Source organism: Lachnellula hyalina (assembly GCF_007821495.1).
Source record: "Lachnellula hyalina strain CBS 185.66 chromosome Unknown contig00128, whole genome shotgun sequence".
NCBI classification, from domain to species: Eukaryota; Fungi; Ascomycota; class Leotiomycetes; order Helotiales; family Lachnaceae; genus Lachnellula; species Lachnellula hyalina.
Genome location: NW_022157242.1, coordinates 1 through 25558, shown reverse-complemented (window position 1 = coordinate 25558; position 25558 = coordinate 1). Strand labels below are relative to the sequence as shown.

Below are 25558 nucleotides of genomic sequence, written 5' to 3'. Positions count from 1 at the left end.
GTGTCTCTAGATACTCCTATTGGTTTACAAACCTGGGTACTGTACTCAGGATAGTTTGCATCTATTCTTGGATCGTGGATCGTTGAAACTACTCCAAAACACCCCAATAGAATCACGTGATACCTAGTCTCCCCACATTTCAGCGGATCGCCACTCTGTGACGCGTAACTGTTTGGGACTCTCGGGAAGCTTAATTTTCCACTACTGTACCTTGAAGGCTTGTCTCCTCCTCCACTTCCTCACCCTCACTTCCTCACTCTCACTTCATTCTCAACACCAGCCAAGAATTCTTTTGCATCTCCAACACTCGTTACATCGTGCTCTTTTCTCTTTGAACAATCGATTGATTGTGTGAACACTTTGTATTCTTGCTTTACTTACCAACCCTCGTTCTGCTTTTTCCCTAACCAATTTATCCCTCATTCCAAGAAATTCAATATGAAGACCTTTAATAATCTGGCCCTCGTGGCTGCGGCCTTTTCAGCTGCGGGAGTCGCTGCGGCTGGTACCCCAGTTTTGGCTCCCCGAGCTTCCTCCACGTTGACTCCTATCACTGTCACCGGGAATGGTATGTAATTGTCGTCTGTATACCTGATATGTAATAACATGTGACGCAGCGTTCTACCAAGGGACCGACCGATTCTACATCCGTGGCGTGGATTACCAACCAGGTATATAACCTCGTTCTCGTTCTCCAATCCATCTTCAATCACTTATACTTTGTTTTAGGTGGCGGTACTGGCACTGTCGCGGATCCTATTGCGGACGAAGCTGGCTGCACTCGAGACGTGCCATACTTCACCAAGCTTGGAATCAACGCTGTTCGGGTTTACGCCGTGGATAACACTGCTAACCACGACACCTGCATGAATGCCCTGGAGGCAGCAGGAATATACCTAATTCTCGACACCGATACACCCAAATATTCCCTCAACAGAGCTGATCCTGGGCCATCGTACAACAGTGTCTACCTACAAAGTGTCTTTGCAACTATCGACGCATTTGCCAACTACACCAATACCCTTGGCTTCCTCTCAGGTAACGAAGTCATCAACAATGTTACTAACACCAACTGCGCACCATATGTCAAGGCAGTGACCCGCGACATGAAGCAATATATTGGCAGCCGCGGCTACCGAAGCATTCCAGTTGGTTACTCCGCAGCAGACGTTGATGCAAACCAAGGAATTCTGGGCCAGTATCTCAACTGCGGGACAGACGACGAACGTGCAGACTTCTATTCTATCAATGATTACTCCTGGTGTGATCCATCCTCTTTCACCACCTCCGGATGGGATACATTAATCAAGAATTATACCGGTTACTCAATCCCTCTTTTGTAAGTACCTACCTACAGTTTCCTCTAGAATATATGCTAACAACCCCAGCATGTCTGAATACGGCTGCATAACCAACAAGCGTGTCTTCTCGGAGGTCTCTGCCCTCTACAGCACCGAAATGACCTCTGTCTTCTCCGGCGGTCTCGTCTACGAATACTCCGAAGAAGGAAACAACTATGGTCTCGTCACTATTTCCGGCACCACCGTAACCATAACAGACCAGTTCACGGACCTCCAAGGCGCCTACGCTAATGCCACCAACCCCACAGGCAACGGAGGCGCATCTACCTCAACTTCTGCATCCACCTGCCCCTCAGCGAACGAGAACTGGACGCCCACAGATGATAGTCTGCCTGCTATTCCTAGTGCGGCAGAGAAGTTGATGAAAACGGGTGCGGGGACTGCACCGGGTCTCAGTGGTGCGGGCAGTCAGGATTCAGGCACGAGTGATACTGAGAGTTCAGGGACTGCGACTGCAGGAAGCGGGACCGTGACGAGTACGGCTACTGCTTCGGGTTCGAGTACCACGAAGAAGAGTGACGGGGCTACAGTAGCAGCGCTAGATATGAAGGTGTTCTCGGTTGTGATGGTCGTGTTGATGGGTATGGTTGGTGGCATGGCTTTATTGTAGATTTCCGTTTGCTTTTCTCTGGATATCCGCACATGCATGATGGAATTGATTCATAATATGTAATGAATAGATGGTTGTTCAATATCGTTTTCGCGTTCCACGTCCGTCTGACAGACTACAAATCTTGTCTTGCCGGGGTTGTTGAGGAGCTATTACTTTTGGGTATATTATTGCCAGCACTGGCTAGTGTCTGCCTCTTTTACGGGGCCCAATTATACTTTCCCTTATCTTAAAAAAAAGGCATAGTGTGTATATCCTCCTTCTATACGCGCTGGCACCCCCGCGACCTTCTTTACTTTTGTTTAGATATATTACTCGGCTCGCCATGGTTGACGCTCCGGTGCTTACATGAGGCCGCGGGGGACATAGTTGTTAACTCCTATAGCGTTTTACGGCCTTTCCTATAAAAGGACACCGCTTATTACATGACCTCTTGCTTGTTTGCGGTTTGTTTATGCTAGCCTCGTACCATAGGGACGTACCTACGTACTTTCATTTAGCCCTTTGACAATACATTTAGCTTAATTTGAAGTCTTTTGGAGCACTTGAACTCCTATAATGTCTTACGGTCGTTTCTATAAAAAGAAAGAAGAAGTCTCGCAGTGGATGGACAAAGTAGCACCGATTTGGAACGTGTCGGGTGACATGGGACATTAAAGGTTGGTATGCATAAGTGCTGCTTTTTATGTCTAGTAAACTTGATAGTTCATAATTGGCTCGAGGAGAAGGTGTAGAAGTCGATGTCTAGTTAATAGAGTACTCGAAGAGGATATTATAGTACAGTTCAGGTCTTGCGATCCTAGGTTACGCGTTTTCATGGTAATATACTATGATACGAAGAAAGGCGGAGAAGAAACGTTTCCCCACCATAGCATAGTATTTCACTCGCAGAGCCCCACTCCCCTATCTCATGGACGAAACCACCATTCGGTTAGATACATACCGGCTCCGGCTTCTAGTTTTCTTTCTTTTGCGTGGCTTTGGCCATCTCCTTCGAAAGAGGAATAACGCTCTGCACTATCATGTCCTGCACACTTTCATTAGAAGCCTATCAAAGACTCACGATGATATGAAGATTGGTCCAAAACTCACAAAAATCCACTGTGGTGACAGCCACCATGCCAGCCGAGCCATGGACGCATCGGTACCGGCCCAGACCGTTCCAACCGTGCCTTTCTCAACCTCTCGCACTACGCTAATCGCATACTCTCGCGAACTGATGGCTTTACGTTGCATCCTGCCGTCAGTGAGGTTGTGGATGAAGTCTCGGATGTCAGAGTATTTCGAGGTTTCGGGTAATTCGGCCGGGTGGTAGTCAGCGAAGAAGTTGGTCTTCACAGCGCACGTCACGAGCGTGATGGTGCGGACACCAAGGGGTTGGAGCTCGTGGCGCCATGTCTCGCTGGCCATGGCGAGGGCTGCTTTCGAGCTGTTGTACATACCTGGAGGGGATGGTCAGCTAGGGCTTGCAACGTATTGCGCACATCACTTACTCATTAGTGGCATGGGGATATATGCATTGGCAGACGTATTATTGACGACGCAGCCTTTGGCCTTGATGAGGAGAGGCGCAAAGGCCTGCAGCATGGCTAATGGGGCCCAGAAGTTGAGCTCGAATAGTTCCTTGCCTTTTACGAGTGAGGCGTCTAGTGCTGGTACGGTGTAGCCTCCGCCGCTGTTGTTGATGAGGACGTCGAGTCCGCTGCCTGTTTTCCTCTGCACGCTGTCGACAGCGGCTGCGATTGACGATGGAGAAAGGACGTCGAGGGTTAGGCTTGTGACGTTGGCGGCACCAGATAGGGTTGCTGGAATCTTCGTAGGGTTCCGTGCGCTTGCAAAGACGTGGTATCCCTTTTCTTGAAAGACGTGAGCCAGAGCTGCACCAATACCGCCGGCTGAGCAGCCGGTGATTAGGACTGACTTTCGTAGAGAAGCCATTGGATGAGGGATGTTGGAGTTTTGGATGATTTGATATTATATTTCTATTTGAATGCGAGGATGCCATGATGCAAAGGTGGCTCACGGCAGCTTTATAGAGAAGCTTCATGAAATAAGATACCAATAGAGTAACTGTACTATACATAGTTCAGTATTCTCTGAGTCCTTATTACGGATCCACATTGCAATATCCTTGTCTATGCTTGGCCGCTATACCCGAAACGGAATACAAAGAAGTGTCTTGGCATTGCGGGATGTAACTTTAAACTGACATTTGGCAGTCGTAAGCATACTTTCGCCTATATACCATACGTACTTTCGCTTATAAATACCACCCCCTCGGACTTCCTTACTTTGTCTGCATACCTTAACCTAGTCAGGGAAACAGTTTCAGTTGCCAAGACTGACAAGATGGGCGAGCCGGAGCAATTCATTGGGTTCTCTAGCTCATTAGCTAGGATGCCTTTTATTATATCGTCGAGCGTAGAGAATGCAGATCCAGCTACTAGGAAGCTGATACGAAGCCATGTGATGCGAGGAAAGAAGAAGAAAGTGGTTCGTCCGCAGAAGGGCAAACGCAAGACAGGTGGGGGCAGAGTAGGCGGCACTCAGATTACGCGCGTTAGGATGGAAGAAGTTATCGACATGTATACGCCACAGATACCCGGTCGAGTGGGCTCGGATCTCTCCTTTATCGAGTTTTCTACTAAGCTAGAGCCCTCGATGCGTTTGAACATGATAAAAGGTCAGTAGTTCATCCACCTTACTTCTCCGGACTAATTCGATATGAGCTTAGTCTCACCATTTGCAAAAAGAATCGTATTCCCCCTAATAATGGCGATTGGTTTCCAAGCGGACAACGACAATGAATGGATTTCTTTACTCCGACTAGACGCGGCTGCTCTGCATATAACGGCATTCGCGGTGGAGTCTTTTATTGACCGGGTCCTACGCCGCCAGGAAAAGAGCATCAACCTAGCGGCGACGCTGCATTTCCAGGATGGGATGAGAATTCTCCGCGAAAGGCTCTTGGGGGACAACGATGAAAGCAAGGTCTCGGATTCTACGATAGGTGTAGTGCTGAAACTGGCTAGCGCTGCATACTTTGATGGAGATTATAAGGTCTCTAGGCAGCATATGGATGGCATTCGCAGAATGGTGGACTTGAGAGGAGGTCCAGATTCCTTTAGGGGCAAACATCTCTGGGTAGAGATCATGAGGTAAATTTCGCGCAAGGGCCCGTTCTTATTGCAAGCAAGGACGGAAAGAAGTACTGATACTCGGCAGATGTGATCTTTCAAATGCGTTACTTAACGGCTCAACCCCACTATTCTTCTCTCAGCCCTCAGAGCAAGCCGTGGATTATCCCGCGAGGCTACTATCAGCTTCTAACGACGACCTTTGTTCTCAGCACGACAAAGACTTGATAGGAAATATGGACAGCGGTTTGGCGATAGCGTGGCGGGTCATGAAGCGATTCTGCTTGCTGATTAATCTTGGGACGCAGACTCAACGTTTCGTGTCCCAGGATATGATCCATCAAACAATGAGTGCGGTAATCTATCGCCTGCTGCGCATGCGTTTCGCAGCCCTATCACTCGATGAAACGGTACGACATGGCCTGCTAGGTTTCACTCACCATGTCTTTCTGCAGTGGCAAGATATTAAATTGCCCTACCAACACTTTCCTACCGCGTACCGAAAATGCATGATGCATTTTAAGCCTATCGATGAGGGTTCCTCTCAGCTGATGCTTTGGCTGTTGATGACTGGAGCCCTTTCGGTCTTTCACGTATCAGATGAAACATGGCTGGAGGAGTCTTTGCGGGAACATGCTGTTAAATGTAAAGTGGATACGTGGAAAGAGATGGAAGATATTTTCAAATCATACATGTGGATTCCTTTATTAGACGAACAGCCCGGGAAGCAGATTTATGGGTTACTGAATCTGGATAAAGGGAAAGTACAACAAAGGACATTTCAATCAATTGAATGATTGGATTGTGTAATATTCTGCCTGCGCCCTGCAAGTAATATATAAATCATGCCCTCCATGGATTTACGCAAGCTCTAGAGTGACATTACGTGCTAGCCGCCAGCGTGTTACTCCGTATATTGATTGTCACCAAATGGAAGTAAGGGAAAAGGTGCTAGCACACTTCTGTCCTATAGTATAAGTATTTGACGTCATCCTGCAAAAAGAAGAAGCTTGCGGTATCCAGGAAGAGTGGCACTAAGTATGATATGCGAGGTAGCGTGCGACATTCAAAGTTAATCAGGATTGATACTGTTTTGTAAGTTTAGCCGAGAGTATAATTGGCGGCCATTTCAAAGGGAATGCCTTTAAACGCTATATATAAGCATTTACTGGGGCAGTAATATGGCAACGCATCCACCGTAGATCGTAAGCCCCAACTCACAGACCGAACTTTAGTCAGCTGGTGGAGGTCAAGCTCATCTTGGAATATATTGTGAAGGATTTCAATTTCAGTCTCTTCTATTCACGGGAGAATCTGGGGAGAAGGGAGGGTCTCGTTCGACGAGTAGGGTCAAGCGCTGCCACATCCATCCAGGGCATCGGAGTAACGTCTAAAGGCCTGAATGTCCATCGCGAGCTCCTTGGCAGTATCTAGGCTTTCAGATTGAAAGTTGAAAGGTTTGCTGTTCAATTTGAGGTTTCACGCTGTCGAGATTCAACGCCTTGATCAACAATCTTAGTCTAGGCTATGACCCCTTTTACTATTTTCGCTTAGTTACCCTAACCCCTTTCCTAGTTGAACACTTTCGTTTTGTCATATCAAGTATATTCGAACGCCAGAGATGGAGGTGCAATTTCTTATCTTGGCCGATATTTATATCATTATTATTAAGATAATGATGATCTTTATAGTTAGTAGCTACTTGGTAAAGTTTCAATTAAGGGCCTTTTCTTGCGAAATAAGGTTTATAAATCACGCTATTCCTAATTTTAAAGGTAATATTAAACTTTAAACTTTGATTAAAGAATAGATCAATACATTTAACGTAATTCTTAATAACTAATATATATAAAGTTTCTTTATATCTATTTTATTCATTAAGTTATATGCCTTAGAAGTTAGTAGGTTTAGGTGGGTTTATGGCTTAATTATAACGTTAGGCCCTCAATTAAAACTTTGCCAAGTATAAGTGAAAAATATAGCATATCGCTTATTAATAAGCAGCCATGGGGCTACGGATACGGAGTTTAGAACCTCGATCCGGCTTTAAATGAAGCAGCAACCTCGCCTCGCATCACTCTCCTATTCTGTCATTGCACTCGTTCCAACAATATTCAAATCAAAGTTCAAGACGCATTATGACATTCCCAAGCGCAGGATGTCAAACTTGTAAGCTCCGAAGAATCAAGGTAAGTTACTTACTATACTTGCATAAGAATAGATATCTAATGTCGTTGCAGTGCGATGAGACTCAACCGGTCTGCCAAAGATGCATGAAATCCGGGCGAATGTGCCAAGGCATGCGAAGACCAGGTTCTGTGGTCCATAGCGAGAACTCTTACGCCAGTGGAAATAAGAAACGCCCTAGAGGGCCTCGTTCTACTTTTGCTGTAGAGGCTATGCGCAGTTCTAAACCCGCCCCGCAACATGGATTGGTGGATCTGAAAGCGGAAGCAACTGGGTATTATGTGCACTATTACTTGCAGTCGCTACCAAATATCTTGGACATTTCCAAGAGTGTCCTTGATGATTTCATGCCAATATGGCTGTCCAAAGCGGAAAATAGAATGCTTGATCTTGCTCTGTCTTCCATGGCCTTGGCGGTATTTTCACAGGCGCGGCAGCATACACGGGCAGCCCTGGACGCTTCTACGAATTATCAACAGCTCCTACGGACTACGCGTGGGACCATCTGCTCTCTGTATGAAGGCAATATTGACGCTTGGCTCCTTGCAATATTTTTCATGAGTCGGTATGAACAAGTGGTACATCTTCCACGGCAGCGCCACTCGACAGCTACCTCTGCTGTGAATCTGCAGACTTTCTCTCATCATGATGGGGCATTAGCAATATTGAAGACTTGGAAAGAGAGTTTAAGCCATTACCACCCTCCGACGAGTATTATTAAACATACCAGGCGTGGAATGATCAGGTCTGCGTTATTGAGAAAGCTTGCCTTGCCGGACTGGATTTTAGATGGTGCTGCCTTTGGCGAAGAAGGCTGGGAACTTGAGTATGACTATCTCAGTGTTCGAATTACCAATCTGCGTTACCAAGTATCCCTGCTTGTTAAAGAGGCCGCCACGCAAGACACGTCGCCAGAGTTTACTTCCGCAGCTCGGGCCCTCAATAATGAAGCATGCGAGATTGACAACGGATTGAAAGTCTGGAATTCCCGTTTCCCGCATGCATGGTCAACCCAGCGACACACTTTATCGGATCCTCCTCCTTTACCGACAACATTTTTCTATTCCTCGACCGTCCTCACTTGTTCAAGTGTTGCCTACACAGCCGTTTGGAGTCAATATTACGCCATGAGAATGCTTCATAACAGTACACACTTGAAGATACTAGGCCTGTGCCATCCGAATCCGGATGCCTTCGATGAGACCCAGCGGTTGGAATGCGTTTCTTGTGTCGAGAATATGGCCAATGATTTAGCATCTAGCATACCATTCTCTCTAAAAAAGTTTGAGGTTGTTGATAACACAAACTCATCTGAAGACCAAACTCTTGTGACCATGATTACGAACGATGACCTGAAGCCACCATTGGCAAGTATGACAGTATGGCCTTTGTCTATCGCATCGTGTCTAGGAGATGTGAAAGTCGAGCAGAGATTGTGGTTTAGAGATATTCTTTCACGTCTTGGGAGAATGCTGGGTGATAGGGTCATTGAAAGTGAGGGCGACCAATGGTTTGAGCTTTAAAGAAATATAGGTCTTACGTCTATATAAAGTGTGATCAAGCGTTTATCATGGCAAAACGCAAACCAAACGAACAAGCTACGGGGAATTTGGAGAACAATTTTGCTCGGGTGCGGATTGTCTAAGCAGTCTCTGTATTCTCTCAACTTCAGAGGGCTGACTATGAGGATCCTGCCCAACGAATTAGCATAAGTAAGATACAAGTACTTGGAGAGAGCCAAGGAGTCTAAGAGCTGTCTCAGGAGCCCCGCCATATGAAGGCGTAGCAGAGCTCCCACGGAGGAAACCAACTGTTAGTATAGTATAAGACTAGACTTACCATAAGACTCCAAACCTCAGCAAGCTGCTCGGGAGAAAGGTCGAGAATTCTCTTCAATGCAAGGTATTGCCAACGCTCTAAAGAATTAGCCCAGTACAATTTCCTGGCTTGTCTCTGCATGAAGTCACCCCAAGCCGTAACACATCTCATCGTGTTCGGCATCGTCTTCGGAACAATCCTCTGCAATTGTGTGAAAGGTGTCCAGACCGAAAAAAGCGTATGGAAGATGACGGCCGTTACTTCACACATCAAGGGCGGGAAAGACAAAGTCTTGATATCGTCAAATCCCTTGAACTTCCTCGCCCGGCGGCAGACGAGTACGGGATCGGCTCTTGCCCACGGGACACTATGTCGATCTCTCCAAAATTTGCGGCAATCGCGCAGGATATAGTTGCGAATGAAGTACATGGAGGCGAGATCGAAGTGAATGACGTTCCGGTCGCCATTGAAATATATTTTCTGCCCGTTGTTAAACTGTATCATGTTCGGATTATGCCACAGCGTAGCTTCACGGCTTTCGTGGCTTGCACTGAGTGTTCCAAGGGCTTTGCTGTTGCCTCCAAGACGCATTGTAAAATAGTATTGGATCCGTCCACCTTGCTTCATCTTGGCTGGGTAAAAGGGCACGGCGTAGAACTCTGCAACGATATGCTCGTCGGGTGGGATTTTGGCTGCTTCGCCCCAAATTCGTATTCGGAGTTCTGGTGGAAGGTGCGGAAACCGTGCAAACGTGGCCATTCACAATTTTGGACATTCGATTTGGTAGTAGGCATATGCAAATTCGAGAATGGATTCCTAATACACTTTCGGGCATCTAGAGGGACGGTTAATACTCAATCTCTTCATCTAGAAATACACTTACTGGTTCACAATCTCTTTTTAACAATGTAATGTATTGTGTGACTTTGTTCATAGAAAGAAAGATGGTTCGGGTATATATTTCGTGATACGTCAAGTCTGGTTCCTAGCTTTCTAGCGCGAAGCTGTTGACTTACTATATTAACGTTGGGACCGGAAGTAATCGGGGAAATCTTAGCTGGCTTGTAATTCACAAAGAATAAAGCTAGCTATTTAACATTTTTTAACCAAGTGGGTGCAACTACCAAAGCTTTAGTCATTTGATATAAATAGTATCAAGTTGGAGCTTAGGGACTTTACTACAGATATCATAGTATGCTCGTCTATATAATTAATTCGACCTTCAATATCTGGTCTCAATATTTGATCTTTGGTAGGACAATAATGTGCATAATTAGCAAGTTTCCGGCGATATCTGGCTTGAAGTCTAGGAATGACTCCTATATAGCTATGGGTTTATAAAGGAGATGACTAAAACTTAAGAGAAGCAAGAACAAGAATTTAGCTTCATTGATAATATCAGTTAATCAATTAAATGATATTAATAATAGTAGTACGTAGCTCTCAAGGTTTGATCGTTATACTATAATTAAATGCAAATTTAGAGTTTAAAATTGATTTGAGCACCAGTTGCGGATTAGATACATGGAACCCTATGACTTTTTCAAAGGGTATCTATCGCCGAGGAATTGATTAATATAAATCTGTGATTAAAGAAAGATAAAGATAAAGCAGAAAGAAGAAATGCAACACAATCTATGTCTGGTATCCGTTTCATGTCTGAATCAAGAAAACTATGTTATCTTTAGACATCCCTAATCAAAACTTAACTAGATCTATGAAAATATCACAAGACATGTCAGTGGCATGCGGAATAGAGGAGCACGAGCATAATGCACAATAAACATAATTTGGGTGTAATACAATTATATTACTATTGGATTTAAGTACAAGGCAATGACCAAACTACCAAGTGGGGGGGTATGGACATGGAACTATCTCAATTACGGTCAGCAAGGAGTGGATGGGAAGGCCCAGTATGCCAGAATAGACTCAGCGCTTATCAGACCATGCAATTCATTACATCCACGTAGAACCAATGCGCCGTCACAATGCATTTTCTAGTACTCGTACACCCTGGGGCTTGCCGGGTATACCGATCGCCGCAGGTGGCAGACCGGCTGTTCCTTCCCATGACACTGGTAGACTCAGGTAAGTAATATCAGCAAGTATCTGGTCAGTTTCTTCAATGATCACTCCCTGCTGGGCTTTATTATCGTTGTATTGCTGTCGCAACATGGCTAATTCCTGCATCATTTTATCGTAAACCGGCCAAGTTTTATTATACGTACCCGGGACCACTGCTGACTCGCAATACGTAACACCGGCTAGGAGAGGACTAGTATTCCAATTGGGAGGCTTGAGGGCGGGGCCTCTCAACCACCTCAAGAGTAACATGGTATTCGGTGCAATGCAGTTGGGCATGGAAATGTTGACGATGGTATCGAAGCCTACCAGCTTGTTGCGGGACGTCCCCCGCTCGCCACCTTCCCTGCTATGGATGAGCGCGAGATGGTACATAGCCTGCAGGTCGAAATGGATCAGGTTCCTCTTGGCGTGGAAGTATACGCGAGGGCCTCCTCCTACTTGGATGAAATTTGGATTGGTGCGCAGCACTCTGGTGCGTACCTCTGTGTTGACGGCGAGGAGGTTAGACAGCGGCCAAGAACAACTGCGGATTTGGCCCGCGAACTCGATATGAGCCCCGTGGGTTTCTTGAGCTGATATTCCCTCCACAGCTTGTCGAGTCTGTGTTGCTGGTCTGGCTTTGATGGCTTTGGCATCTTTGGCTGCTTCGCGGGCTGTGATGTAGCGTGCTTCATAGTCGATAAGAACAACGAGACGGTGGTCATAGGGGATAGGGGCGGCGTAATCCCAGATCATGAGGCGAACCTCTGTGGGAAGGAGCGCGAATTTGGGGATGGCCGGAAGATCGTGCATGGCTTTGTAAGAGTTGATTTGTGGAAAAGTTTTTGATTGCCGGGAATGTGTTCTAAAAAACTCGAGTCATGCATGTACAAATGCTTTATACTTAAAATAACAGTAAAGCGATATCTGAAATAGGTTTCCTGTTCTATAACAGTTCATGGACAGAATCAAAAATAGTTGACCAAACAGGCTAAGAACAATCGGTGAATAATTAGGCGGGACCTCAAATTGCTCTTTGTCTACCAGTACGTTTGAAACTGAGTGACGGAAACTTATTATTCAATTAAGCAGTAAGCCATTCGTAAGTGCTTGCGTTATCCCCGTAACTCAAATTCGAGCCTCACAACTGCGACCCGCCATCTATAGATCTGTCAGCATGTATCCTATCCGAATCTTTCACGAGTACACAGCTACTGACCAATCTCAATTGAAGTCCCGGTAGCGTAGTCCGCCTTGGCAAGATACAAATACGCTTCAGCAATATCATCGGGCGTCGCCACAAAGCCCACCGGCAACGACGTCTTCTCAAAAGTTTTCTGCTGTTCCTGTTCAGTCTGACCCATCTTTGTCCAAAGCTCACTTTTCACCAAGCCTGGCGTGACAACATTGACTCGAATCTTCTTCTCCGCAAGATCACCCGCTAGTCCCTTGGTGAGGGAGATGACTCCGCCATTCAGTGCGCCACCGGTCGAGGCGCCCTTTCCTGGCTTCAGCGCTGCAGTTCCTGAAGTAAGGGTCAAGGAGCCTCTTGGATTGATGATATCATATTTCTTGACCGCTTTAAAATTTTCAGCTTTTGTGGGGGGGATAGGACGTGTAGGTAGATAAGGAAGACAGACCTTTTCCAATTGTAACGGCACCCCAGAACTTTACACCAAACAGGAATTTCGCATCCTCGAGGTTCAATTCCTCTAGCTTTCCACGGATGATCTTGTCCACCCCAGAAAACACAATGTGGTCTACAGGTGCGAGGCCCCTTAGAACTTCAATGAAGGATTCTTCCTCGCGCACATTGCCAACAATGCCTGATGCGTTTGGTGAATTCAGTCGTTTCACAGCTTCGTCGACTCGGCCTTGATTTGAGGAGATTACTATGACTTTTGAGCCGGCATCTATGAATGCTTGTGCTGCTCCGAAGCCAATCCTGATAAAAGTTCATTTAGCCTGTATTTGATTATAGATGTGGTATGAGAATGAAGGCATTTAATGCTGCGATGCTCGGATCGCAGCAAAGGACGAGTTTGTAAACCCAACCTAACAACTAAAACGTACCCTGATGTCCCGCCAACCACAACAATCTTCTTGTTCACGAGTTTGTCTGCAGATTTGACCATGATGACTTTGTATATCGGGAAGCGTACCTGGCGAACGACAGTTAGAAGTTGTTGTGATATTTTAGAAGCGATGAAGTTCAAAGGTGAGATCCCAGATTGAAGAGTCAATACTTTATAACGTAGGAGAAGACGTGATCCGAAGCTTGTTTGACGAGTCTTACTCCAGATACGAGACTGACCAAATTAACGGCGGGGATACTGGTTAAATGTGGGGTGGTGGCACGGATGACAAAGAGATCTCTTCTGTCGCTTACTGAGAATATACCACGTAGAGAAAACGAAAAGAAGGAAAAGACAAGCTCGTCTCATCGTTCAGGTCGTTGTGATGTTACATGGGTTTACCCCTCTTTCCAGATTGGGATAGCGGGGCAATCGCCTCCCCTCTCAACCTTATTACTTTAGATGGATTTGTATACACACTTCTCTTGTCTGCTCTAGCGTGTTGCAACTGCGCGACTTATCGATGCGCATTTCATACTTGTCCTGTCATGGTTCGGTAGAGCATCAATATAAGGGTTCTATTGACTAAAACAACTACGAAGAGAAAAAATTAGAAGTGCAGAGGTAGGAAGTTGGGAATAACCTCAAAAGCACGCACCACCCTTCACAAGCGAGCTAAGTCATAACATGATAGGTTCTACAGAGATATGGGAAATCTTGATAAGCGACTAGCGTAGGACTGCTATAGTCTATGGGAGGTTCGAAAAATACGTCAACATTTCGGGGTAGTTGGGCGTTCCAAGTCCTGTCACAGGATCCCATCCTTTGGAAGCCTGGAAGCCTTGTGAACCACAATTCGGGTCTATCACCGAGTCAGCAGCATTACTTCACATGGGGGTCAGCAGGACTTACTCGAGCCATTGGTAATGTCATTCAGAACAGATGGGTCTATTCTTGTCAGCACAACCATCTCGAACGTATTCCAAGGAAACTTCTTACTCTTGTATAATGCGGGGTTGATAAATCCAACAGGTCCCTTGCCAATAACGGAGCGCTCCTCATTAATGAGCGTAATGACAGACCCGAATATTGGAGATGCTAGAGAAGTACCGAAAAAGCTTCTTTCTGTGAGGTTGAGAAAGGCAAGTAAAAAAGCCCCATTTGCAGAAACATCGGGGTATCCACGACCGAAACGATTGTATACACCGCCGTTTTGGCCAATTCTGGGGGTATCGGCGGTAATCTCATAGTAAGGCAAGCTCTGGAATGGCAGGTCTTTCGTGAGATAATTGGCAACATCTTGGGCCTGGTAATCAGGTCGAGGGAAGTAGTTAGAAAAGCCTCCGCCGGTAGCGAAGAGTCGTAAGGGTGAGCCGGTAGGCCCATCACCAGTGACACGGTTCCATGCGGCTATGTCGACTTGCATGGCGGACTCGGGGTCTTTGATAGTCTGGTTTGGGTAGAGTCTGGTGGCACCGACGGACGTAATGTAGGGACATCCAGAGGGATAATCCGGATTGTAGACCGGGCCACTCGAGGAAACACCACCCAAACATCCTTTCTTGTCACTATCCGCGCCTGGAAATGCCGCGACACCGAAATCGCCACTGGAACTTAGTATGGTATGGCCTTGTAATCCGAGTTTCATAATCTCATTGCACTGCCGCTCCACATACGGCTTGGGAAGGTCAATTTCTGGCCCACCGTATGATATGGATAGCACACGAGTAAGCTCGTAGGTCCCACATTCTCGACTGCTATTGAAACCGCCCTGATGGGTATCAGGGTAGGATCCGTCAACGCCTGGGCTGTCACCCGTAATTCCAAAAGCGGTATAATCGCAATAGCTGCCATCGATGCTGTCCAGAAAGGTATTGATGAAACCGATAGTTTGTTCCTTGCCAGAGGCTATGGGAAGGTCATCGACTTGATAGACCATAACAGATTGTGGGTAGATGAGTGAGATGGCGAGGTCAAGGTCGATATCTGATTCCCGTCCGTTACGATGATTACCAGGCTTAACTGGCGCTTTACCACCGTCAACCGAGATGACTTGAGGGGCTGTATGGGAGGGGACATTTCCCGCAAATTTCCCGAGAAATAGCGAGACATCTTCTTGAGAAAAAGCGTCATAGGTCTCGAATAGGCCCATGGAGTTCTCTGGTTGGTGATAGCGAGCTGTGGGGATTCCGTATAAAGCCTTTATGCAGGTGGGAGTAATATTAACACCGCAGTTCTGGAGAGCAAGAGGAAGACCACCAGCTCCGAAAGGAGGTTCCAAACCTCGGTAATGAGGAGGATTGGTGTTTGACAGGTGGGGAATTCCTCCTGGTGAGCTACGAGGTGAGCCACGTTTCTCTATCTCTCTCTTCTTTAACGGCGCAGAAAGTTTCACACCTGGTTTAACAAAGTCGACGTGGCTAGAAATGTGACGTGGGAGGTGATACTGGTCGCATCCGATTCGAAGTTCTCCCTTGTTCGTCTCGTGCTCGTAGTACTCGGTACCGAAGAGGGTTTCTGCGTGTTTAGCAGGCATATCGACTGCAAGCCAGCCTTTGTTTTCATAGTGGATAATATCGCGTTTCTGGATGAGATTGAAACCAAGCAGCCAGTTCTTGACAATCTTGATGGTCTCATCAGCTGGAGCAAAGAGTGAATGGACCTCCTCCTTTGACAAATGTTTGCCATAAGTCATGGAGCCGGGATGAGAGACTTCCATCAGTCTATCGTAGCCAGTGTGCAAGTTGTTCTGACGAAGGCCAATGCGAACTGGAATAATAGCATCGCTGTGGACACGCCGTCGCTTGCCTGGGAGGGAGACTGATCTCTTCTCATGCACTACAGGGCTGGTAGAGAGGGACAGCGCGACTGTCAACAGCGCAGTGTTAGCTAGGACTTGTTGCCACAGCATGATGGTATATATAGTGAAGCTGAAAAGAAAACCCCGGGCTTACTGTGTCATGAAGTAGGAGAGGGTTAGGAAACCCAGTCGGGCGGAGAGTGGCGGCAGCATTCCTTAGCAACTAAGAATGGATTAATGAGGCATGTACGCCTGGCCCTCTTCTCTTCTCAGGGTCGTTAATAATCACTAGCTGATATAGTTTCTAATGGCTGAGATGCACTCGTTTACAAGTGATGTCGTTCATAAGATGGATGAACAGACGCAGAAAAGGGGTTTCCACAACACGTGATCGTCTGAAAATACATAATGTAGCATAAACAATAAGTAGATTGCTTTTCTTCGGACTACAATACAGAAATGATAGTTTATTAGTAGTCGCAACTAAGATACAAAGTATCTTCTGCTTTACGTGGATAAGTAATATATGATTATGGGTTTCAATTACATTTTTCCCCCTATTTGCCTAAGCGAGAAAGGACCTACATATTAAGGGAAATTACCTTTGTAGTACCGCATGTTTGATAAATAGCGTGTAATCATTTTAGTAAACTTGGACTTCTAGACAATGATTTAAATTTAACCCCCACATCACTCCTTATCGAAACATCGTAGAGTATGTAAAGCGATATTCTCGGACTTCTTTCAATTTACTAGTGTTAAGTATGCAGGTCTTGGATTATTGTTGACATTAGCTGGATATAAAATGCGGCACTTATTCTGATCCACTTTTAATGTTCTACACCACCTGGCACATTGTACATTGGTGCTGCTTTTATTGTCCATGCGACACCCTTTGCGTGGATTAGAATGGTGGCGATGCAAGGAAGATACGTGAGACCCCAAAGCAATTATAATCGAATAGATTCTAGTTATCTCGTGCCAAGGAGTTTCAGCCTGTCGCTCCTTTGGGGCAAGATCACCAGGGGAGGTCGTGCCTGTCACCATGCCAAATTCACACGAGAGTAATAAGTTGTTGCTGTCCCTCACTATGCCACTCTCTTTCTTGTGATACACTTTCTCTATTTGTCCAAGTCGCAAAGCCAATACGTTCGAACGCATTATTAGCCGAATCGATGCACTTAAGTGCTATCGCATAATCTTCTTCGTCGACTGTCATCATACGTATACAGAAAATAGTCCGGTCGACTTTGTCGCTTTCGGACAGAAGATGATCTTCCATGAATGAAGATGCAATAACATTCGATGCTCTGATGTTATACTGGCGGCTTAGTACACTTTTTGGGTGTGCAGCGTGTGCAAAATCGTATTGAATTGGCAATAAAATCGCGTGAACTATCCAGGCAGATATCAGGAGGGCGCCGCTACCAATCTTGCCAATAGTATCAAGTCCAGTGGACGTCCACTGCGCATTTAAAGCTCGACAATATTTGTCTCCTTGGAAATGAACAGGTAAGATACAAAGCTGGTCATTTCCTGGATATCCAACAGCTCCATCTACAGATACCCATGACCATGACGGACCGCGCTTGTCCGTGGACTGGTAGATTGAAGGGTGGTATGTAGTCCAACATAAATCCTCAACTAGAGTATCTTCCCAGAGGCCGAATAGATACCTGCACGGTCGAATCCGATGAAACTGCTTTGCAATACCGGACAATGCGGGTAGGCGATCTGATTTTCGGGTCAGGTTTAATTGGGAGTACTCCTCTACAACACAGCGCCATCGTTGAGGTAATCGATCAAGGTTAGGACTTGCGAGCACACTATGGTGAAATTCCTTAGGCATATCCATATACTCTCCCCAATAATGGCCACACTCACACTCGCAAGTCTTGTTACACTCCCACCATAGTTCTTGCGATCCGAAATGCAGTATTCGGGGAGAGAGAAGGCGCTCCTGGTATACCCAGCCCCGCTTCAATAATGGTGACTTGTCATCGACGGTAAAGCTATGGCGTAACTTGGGCCGGGCATAAACCGGGTACTTAGTCCCATCTGGACTTATACCGATAAATTGATGCTCTGTGTTGCCTGTTTCTATGTTTGAGACGAAGCCATCGTCACTAACGGAAGACCCTGTAGCAGCAAGCGTAACGTAAGCATTTTGATATATGGCTGCCATGTCTGCGGCCTGATTTTGCCAGTCTAGCTTATCATTTTGAATAATGCAAAAAGAGTCAATCCAAAGGTACTCAATCCCAAGTTTACGGACTACAGAGACGGCATCATAGAAGGTCCTCGGAAGCGAGTGCGATGGAATGCACTTAGTATATTCAAGCAAATTGAAAGTTGTGGTCATAAGTGGTTGATGTAGGCCCCAGCAATGACTTAAGCATGCATAGCGTCCTCTTTCTTCGCTTTGTGCTTCACGGATCTGAATGGCAGAACTTAGAGGTTCGATTTTTAGGATGCGTGTGGGTAGGACAGAGTCATGACCAGGGCTGCATAATTCGTGTTGTTGTATGCAGGTCTTAATCCATCCTTTAGCCTGAGCGATATTCTTAGACGATGCCCTATCGCTACAAATGTGTTTCCCGATAGGGAAGAAGTTCCATGGGCAGGGCTGATCTGTTATGGTCAATCACCTTTAAGACACCTCTTTGATTTCAACGAGATTTACGAGTGAAAATTGAAATTATTTACCTGCGGAAACAAAGAATTCCACACCATCCCAGACAAATGCTGCAGATACAGTAGATACAGATAGAACCCTACTTAAATTGGACCAGGACCAGAAGTATTCAAACTTATGAGTATCAATCTGGGCGAGGTCGGGGCCTTGCCAAAAGTGGCATACACCTTGGAAAATGATCGAGCATATCATACAGCCGATCTGTCCATTGCGACGTAAATCTCTACCCTCGATCATTCCACCTGGGTAGGCCCTTTGTTTCACCTCTTCGCAATGGCTGCACAACGACATGGCATGGAAATATGGTCCTAGCGATCTTCAACGGAATATTAGAGTCTAGATTTATGCTAGAGATCAATGGTGTTCTTGCCTAGAGCTTAGCAGAACTGAGGTCGCTCTACGTCCGAGCGTCAAACAGTAATGTACTGAATGGTCTCACAATATCACAAGTGATGGAGTGAAGGTAATCGATCGATGAATTAATTGATGTGAAGGATGATAAGTTGAAGTGAAGCGTGCAGGAACTTTAAGGATAAGCCCTAACTAAGCAGCCCACTGATGCACAGCACCGAGAAAAAAAGAAGCGAAACGGTATTCACTTGGAACAAGTTCGAAATAAATGTATCTAATCAATACTTTGTTATTTGCACCTTTACCCGTATTATGTGAACTCTTCGTATATTTTATATATGCGTTCAATTGTACGCTGGTCCATCTGCTAGCAGAAATTTCATTGAAACGGGCCAATGCAAGATCTTTATTATCTGTCCGCATAGCACGGAACTTGTTTTTTACAGGGTGGTCATTGATTTGGAATAGAAAGGCCTAGATAAATTTCAGGAAGAAGAAGAAGAAGAGGCATGTAATGCCTTCTAGCCTAGTACGCCAGCCATGGCATCACCATCATGGGCTGAATCTGCATTCTGCATAAGTAGTCAAACTTTCAAGGGATCAGGTGATCTCTGTTTCGTCTGATATACTAGCGTGGCTATGTACGGACCACTGCCCACTGTTGTACTTAAGCAGATCTTTCCATACGAGTCACTTCCTTTTTTGTAAATGTTTTATGCAGAGTACTACGAAATTGGCCGCCAAATTCGCCTGATCTGAACCTAATTAAGCACTTGTAGTCAGTTATCAAGGCTGATATCCATTCTAGGCGTCCTTAAAGAAATAGGGAGTAGGAGGAGGCACTATATACAGCTTAGAGTAGAATTAAGAGGGATGTATTAGAAAATTTATTACAATCTATGCCTAAGCGAACAGCAGCACTTATTGCAGCAAATGGAGGTCAGACTTGCTAGTAGAGCACTTGTCAATAAGAGAATGCGCGCTGATCATATGTGGCCCATAAAAGCTGAGAAAATGCAGGACTTTTGACAATACCCTGTACCATGGTGAACTAGCGCGAGGGACTATGCCAACAAGGCAGGTGCTATGTAAGAAGGGAACTTCCCCTCGATTCCTCGAGCCTCTTCTCCTTCTACCGTTCTCCATCATCAATCTACAACTCTATCTTGGGAAACCTGCCAAATACCAACAGACGAAGCATCTCCTTTACCACTCTCCCAATCACATTGGGGTCACTCGACCGTGGACCCCCTTCTGACACCTACAAACTCCAATCGACGCACGAACACGATGGTGGCTTCCTTTTCTCTCTGTGATAACTCCTCAAAGACAATATTGAGACCTGGTTTAGCAACTTTGCGTCGCCTGCGTTCTGGAGGACAGATTAAGCTAGGAGAAAGCAAGCACATGAACTTCTCCAATCACTCATATAGGCAATCCGCGCCCGTCAGTCCACCCCACCCTTTGCATCCCTTGCAGGAACAAGAGAAAGAGATGGGTCGAAACTGAGTGAAGCATAAACCTACAACAGACAGCCCTGCAGTGACTGGAGGCTTCTCTCCTTGACGCGTCGAGGATTGGGTCACTTCACGTTCTCCGCAAACGGCTGCTAAACCAGACCTTCAAGACATACTGGACAACCCAACTCGTAGTCTATGGCTGGCATGGGAAATAGATGTACTCCAGGTGCACAAAGATATTCGCACCATCTGGTTGGTTTCCAACCCCAGATGCCCACTCAAAAAGGAAGATCACGGAACGAAGTTTGTCAGTCTACGAACTACGAACAATAGCTTGTATCATTCCACACCGCCCATCAAAGAACAGTACTACTGCTAGTTACATTCCACCCTGCAAAAGTCTGCCCATCCTACTCCTGCTATTGACTTGCTAACGTATTGAAACCCATCAGTTACCCGGAGCAACATGGGCTACAATAATCCTTACTACCTCACTCGGCCCTTTACCGCCGAGTACGACTCTTCCTACCAATGCAAATATATAGTGGGAAGTAGGCCTGGAAATGCCATTAGTCTATACTACGCGCCTTCATAAATTGAAACATAATACCTTGAAGGCTAGGTTGTCAGCTTCGAGTCGGGCTTGCGCTACGAGCAAGTGAACATCTTGAATAGTCATTCTGTCAAGCTCCGTCAGCCTCATCGAGCTCGATAATGTGGTTGAGGATTCACCCTAGTCTCTCGGTGAAGGGATATATTGCCATGGAAGAGAGAAAGCGCTGCACATTCTCACGATTTGCTGCCCCAATTGCATTCTCTCTCGGGTCTGCACGGAACGGATTTAGTTGCAATCCCCTTGATAGCTAGTAATGGCTTCCTACCAGTCGACCAAGCACAAGTATGTAGCATTATCATTCTATGCTCCACATCCACGAATCCTGCATCTCTCATCATATTTGGTAGTCGCAGTGGGACTCGGAGGTCTTTCAAGCCTTGGAGACTTTCCATGTATCGAATACTCCATTGCCTCAAAGCATGCTCTGAGTGGACCTGAAGTCAACAAAATGCATTCAAAGCATATGGCCGTGCTCACCGTCGGACAAGCTTCCGTTATCACTTTGAACGTTGAAGTACAGCTCTACCATCTGGGTCCAGCCGCCTGGTCTTGTGACTCGGAACATATCTCGGACATAGTCTCCCCACCGATTAACATGAATGCCAGAGGCCATCATCCGGGAATGGACGAGATCGAAGGTGTGTGGTTGGAAAGTGAATCTGGTCACTTGTCAGTGGCAGCGTGGTAAACCGGGGAGGCGACTTGCGTTCGATTCAAGTCATCAACTTGAAGGTAGAGGTTTCTTGGCACCTCGTCCGGTTGCCAAGGATTTATATCAACTCCCAATACCTGAGATTTGAAGTTAGTGTCTTCCATGGACCAACATCTTTTGCAACAGCCCTCCTTGTGGCATAGTCCAACTCTTTGCACAAGCCCGGTCATTCGAGCCTGCCGGGATTGAAGTATGTGCTGAACGTGGTAGTGAGAATGGGGCTAGGAGCGGCTATAACATACATCAGCACGTTCATTCTGCTCGGCCACCTCTGTTGCCCAAGATGCCGATCCATATCCAAGGTCGAGAATTCTTCGAGGCCGTGTCAATGGAGGGAACAGAAGCCTTCCATCAAACACCAAATTCAAAACATTGTGCATGATCTGAAGTCTCTCGACCTCCTCCTTAAGTGGTGGACGGGTTAGCGAAGCTTTTTGGAGCTACTCTAGGGGTAACGCTTGCCTCATCAACCGGCACGAAATACACTTGGTTGTTTATAGAGTACTGTTGGTAGTCTCTGTTGTGCAAGACAACAGTCTGCAAGAAGCTACTATCGAGAGCGCTGGTTCCAGCTTCTGGATTGATTCCAATTGTGCTCCAGAGCCATTTAGCGAGATCTCAGGGGCACTGCGGTATCGGTACTAACCTTGACGACATTTTTGATATTTGCGTGGCGGTCTGTTGACTTTTTGGTTCCTGATTTGTGCCAAACAGTCACAGTGTTCTCGGAGCATGGGATCACACAGGTATTTGCAAAATCTTCAACGAGAAGAGAGCAGAAGAAGACGGAACACCATCGCTTCTGCGGATCTCCTCCCGGGTAATACCTCAGAGATCATATGAATGGTCTTGGTAGAGCAGCACTCGAAAATATGGTCTGGAAAATCTGCTTGGGGACTCATTGGCCTGATGGCATGGAAGGGTAAAATGGCTTGCATCCTATTTGACGGTTTTCTACAGCTAACCCTGCCACCCAGCCAGAAAGCATGCTCTTTGAGAAGGTGAAATGGGGTAATGCTGCGATCGTACCTATAATATGCACACAGAAAGATCGAAAGTATCAATGGTTCATCTCACTAGGAAGCATTGTGTTGATGGGACGAAAAAAGCCCAAGGGGCTATTCTCCACCAGAAGTCGGCATCCCAGAGTATTGGCGAAAAACAGCGGGTCCATTATATGCCTTTGATGCAAAAGTTTAGGGCAAATCGACAAAATGGTTGGCTATTGTCAAAGCCGAAGACTGGCTACATATAGTCCTACACCAGCTTGCTCCTTGAAGTTACTCGAATTTCACGCGGTATCCATTCCGGCCTAAATCTACGCTCATATCCCGGTGTGGCGTTGACCAATACGCACGCACAGATTATGAAAACGCCTGCTATCATGAAGCTGAATGCTCTTGGCTCTCGCCTTCAACTATCGGGACGGGGATTCTCAGCGTCGGTAACCGAAGTTGAATTTAGGTAGAGGCCATCATCCCCTTTCTAACACCCGAGTAATACAAAGCCGGGATCAGACTATGGGTTGAAGGCGCAGGGCGAAACCGATAGCATGGTACTCGGATCTTGGAAGCATGTTCAGAGCGTGGACCATGTGTTATTCAACTACACAAGACTAGGAAGTTTCGATTGTCATACACTGAAAGCACGACATATGGCTTCACGATCGCAGCCGTGTAACACCTAAGGTACCTAGGTGAGTGAGTTAGACAGCTTGACCGTGGAGCCATGTCTGTGGCTAGAACCCTTCTATGTTGCGAGCTGCAAGATAAAGAGGCGCCCAGCAAAAGCAATTCAAATTTGGTAGATGGCTTGTTTTGCCTATTTTCAGAAAATGCCGATATCCTACATCATCTAAACTCTCTTGGCCTGTTCTTATTTCATCTGTTGTGTATTGCAACTCAATCCCTAAGCAAAGTCTAATTGCTCTCAATTTCGAAAGCACGCTCTGTCCGCATTAGACATTCAAGACCTTTGTGGGCGTCCGAGTTTTCTTAGCTGCAGTAGTGCCGCCGCTGCTGAAGGGAGGTGGGGTGTTTAAGGAGAAGTTGAGACTCCACCAGTCGTCTCTGACCAGGAATAATGATCTGCTCGTCGTACAGCATCACATCGGGTCGTGACGTGCCGCCGTGCGGCGGAGCTACCCTCCACTTCCCTGTAGTTCTGAATACTCTATGAGTTGTACAGATCTCCTTGACCGTCTACACGGCCATATCAGGGAAGACAGGTAGTCCGAGGATTCTTTTCGACTATACTGCTACCGATTGCTGCTGGACGAGACCTAGGTCCCTAATCTTTCACGCATGTGGTTCTACGTATCGTATTACCCACCCTTTGCTCTATATGCCACTAAAGGATGAGTGGAGTTGGCTACAACGCTGAACAGGCAAGGACCAGCACTCCAAATAGAGGTGCATAAGTGTATGCTATAGCTCGTCTGAAAAATTGATTGCCGATTATGTACAGGGACCTAATGCTGCATGTTTAGAAGCGGATCCGCCTGCATGTTTAGAAATAGATCTGCCAGGTAACATGTACTTGTACAGCGCATACTGTACAAATGGCCAAGGTATGTAGTTATTATCCTCAGGTATGATGGCATCATACCCCGAGGATACGCTCGAATAACCGTGTGGTAAGGTAGGTTACCATTGTGAGGGGGCGGCCTGGAGTCTGGACCTTGCTGGACTCTGTTAGTTCAAGCTTGGGAAGAAGCACGTGAGGGGGGGGGGGGGGGGGGCTATTTTATTGGGAAAGAAAGAGGTCGGAAGATTGTGGCAAAATCGAATCGTCAGCTTTCTGCAACAGGATGGCTGGCTGGGCGGGTTCAAGATTCTATTGTGCGGGTGTCTCGTGGTTGGGTTTGCTTCGTCTTGTTAGATTTAGGGGGTGTACAGTACACGAGGGCCGGGGGGTAGCATTTTAAGGGGTGGGTGCTTTTGATATATTGTGAGCGCGAGCTTTCAATAATTTATACAAGAACTACATACATCCCTAGATAGTAGATCTAAAAAACATTATGCAGTTTTACTTTTAGCTTCAGATTGTTTTTTTATGTAGATTCTTAACATGAGTTCTCATTTTTAGTTCTACCTAACTAGATATTTACTGTAGCACTGCACTGAACCCACAAGCCTCAACTTTTCTTCCTCTGCTCTCTTCTCGTGAAACTCATTTCAGGCTCTAGCAAACTAACCGACCGGGACGCCGAAACGAATCAGAGCATGCAGATAAAAGGAGGAACTGCCTGAAAAATGAACGCCAAGCCAGTAATTTTGATAATTGATGGTGAAAAGAAGGAAGGGATTAACGACTGTTCGTCTTGCCCATGCCACGCTTTCCGGAGAACTGAGAATAGGTGCGTTAGTATTAACTTGCTTGCATATGGAAATGGGATAAAGGGGAAGGTGAAACATACCAAGTGCTTAGGCATTGCTGCAGGAACATGCCTATCAGCCTCACCCTGCCTCGCCATGCGGTTCATCTTCCTCTGACTCAGCTTCTGCGCGCGCTCAGCCTTGGTGCGCGAAACCTCATCCGTAACACCGTCATCGCGCCTATTGCTCTGGCTTCTCGCGCGGCTCTTTGCACGCATCTTGGCTTCGTAGTTGGGGTCGTCGAGATCCATGACATCTTCTGTGCCGGCGCGGCTGCGCAGGGGCGTGCGGC

At 46.3% G+C, this 25558-nt stretch overlaps 7 protein-coding genes across 7 annotated transcripts; 2 read left to right on the top strand and 5 right to left on the bottom strand.

Annotated features, from left to right (window-relative positions):
* Positions 1–438: 438 nt before the first annotated feature.
* On the top strand, positions 439–1971 carry gel1_1 (1,3-beta-glucanosyltransferase; the record flags this gene model as incomplete). The annotated part of the gene is made up of 4 exons (XM_031151999.1): positions 439–568; positions 618–671; positions 730–1339; positions 1389–1971. The coding sequence occupies 4 exons, from the start codon at positions 439–441 to the stop codon at positions 1969–1971; spliced, it is 1377 nt and encodes a 458-aa protein (XP_031003289.1).
* A 955-nt stretch (positions 1972–2926) lies between these two features.
* Positions 2927–3909, bottom strand: cctT (Short-chain dehydrogenase cctT; the record flags this gene model as incomplete). Its single annotated transcript, XM_031151998.1, has 3 exons — positions 2927–2998; positions 3064–3413; positions 3465–3909. 3 exons carry the CDS (start codon positions 3907–3909, stop codon positions 2927–2929), a joined length of 867 nt encoding a protein of 288 aa, XP_031003290.1.
* A 3337-nt stretch (positions 3910–7246) lies between these two features.
* LHYA1_G007065 (putative transcriptional regulatory protein) lies at positions 7247–8818 on the top strand (the record flags this gene model as incomplete). Its single annotated transcript, XM_031151997.1, has 2 exons — positions 7247–7297; positions 7349–8818. The coding sequence occupies 2 exons, from the start codon at positions 7247–7249 to the stop codon at positions 8816–8818; spliced, it is 1521 nt and encodes a 506-aa protein (XP_031003291.1).
* A 3503-nt stretch (positions 8819–12321) lies between these two features.
* On the bottom strand, positions 12322–13315 carry ATR9_0 (Short-chain dehydrogenase/reductase; the record flags this gene model as incomplete). The annotated part of the gene is made up of 4 exons (XM_031151996.1): positions 12322–12341; positions 12400–12759; positions 12821–13125; positions 13254–13315. The coding sequence occupies 4 exons, from the start codon at positions 13313–13315 to the stop codon at positions 12322–12324; spliced, it is 747 nt and encodes a 248-aa protein (XP_031003292.1).
* A 689-nt stretch (positions 13316–14004) lies between these two features.
* On the bottom strand, positions 14005–16166 carry aorO_2 (Aorsin; the record flags this gene model as incomplete). The annotated part of the gene is made up of 2 exons (XM_031151995.1): positions 14005–14117; positions 14168–16166. 2 exons carry the CDS (start codon positions 16164–16166, stop codon positions 14005–14007), a joined length of 2112 nt encoding a protein of 703 aa, XP_031003293.1.
* A 943-nt stretch (positions 16167–17109) lies between these two features.
* LHYA1_G007062 (uncharacterized protein) lies at positions 17110–18240 on the bottom strand (the record flags this gene model as incomplete). Its single annotated transcript, XM_031151994.1, is given in 2 exon segments — positions 17110–17267; positions 17280–18240. The coding sequence occupies 2 exon segments, from the start codon at positions 18238–18240 to the stop codon at positions 17110–17112; spliced, it is 1119 nt and encodes a 372-aa protein (XP_031003294.1).
* Positions 18241–21350: 3110 nt separating this feature from the next.
* On the bottom strand, positions 21351–21790 carry LHYA1_G007061 (uncharacterized protein; the record flags this gene model as incomplete). The annotated part of the gene is made up of 2 exons (XM_031151993.1): positions 21351–21601; positions 21655–21790. 2 exons carry the CDS (start codon positions 21788–21790, stop codon positions 21351–21353), a joined length of 387 nt encoding a protein of 128 aa, XP_031003295.1.
* Positions 21791–25558: the final 3768 nt, after the last annotated feature.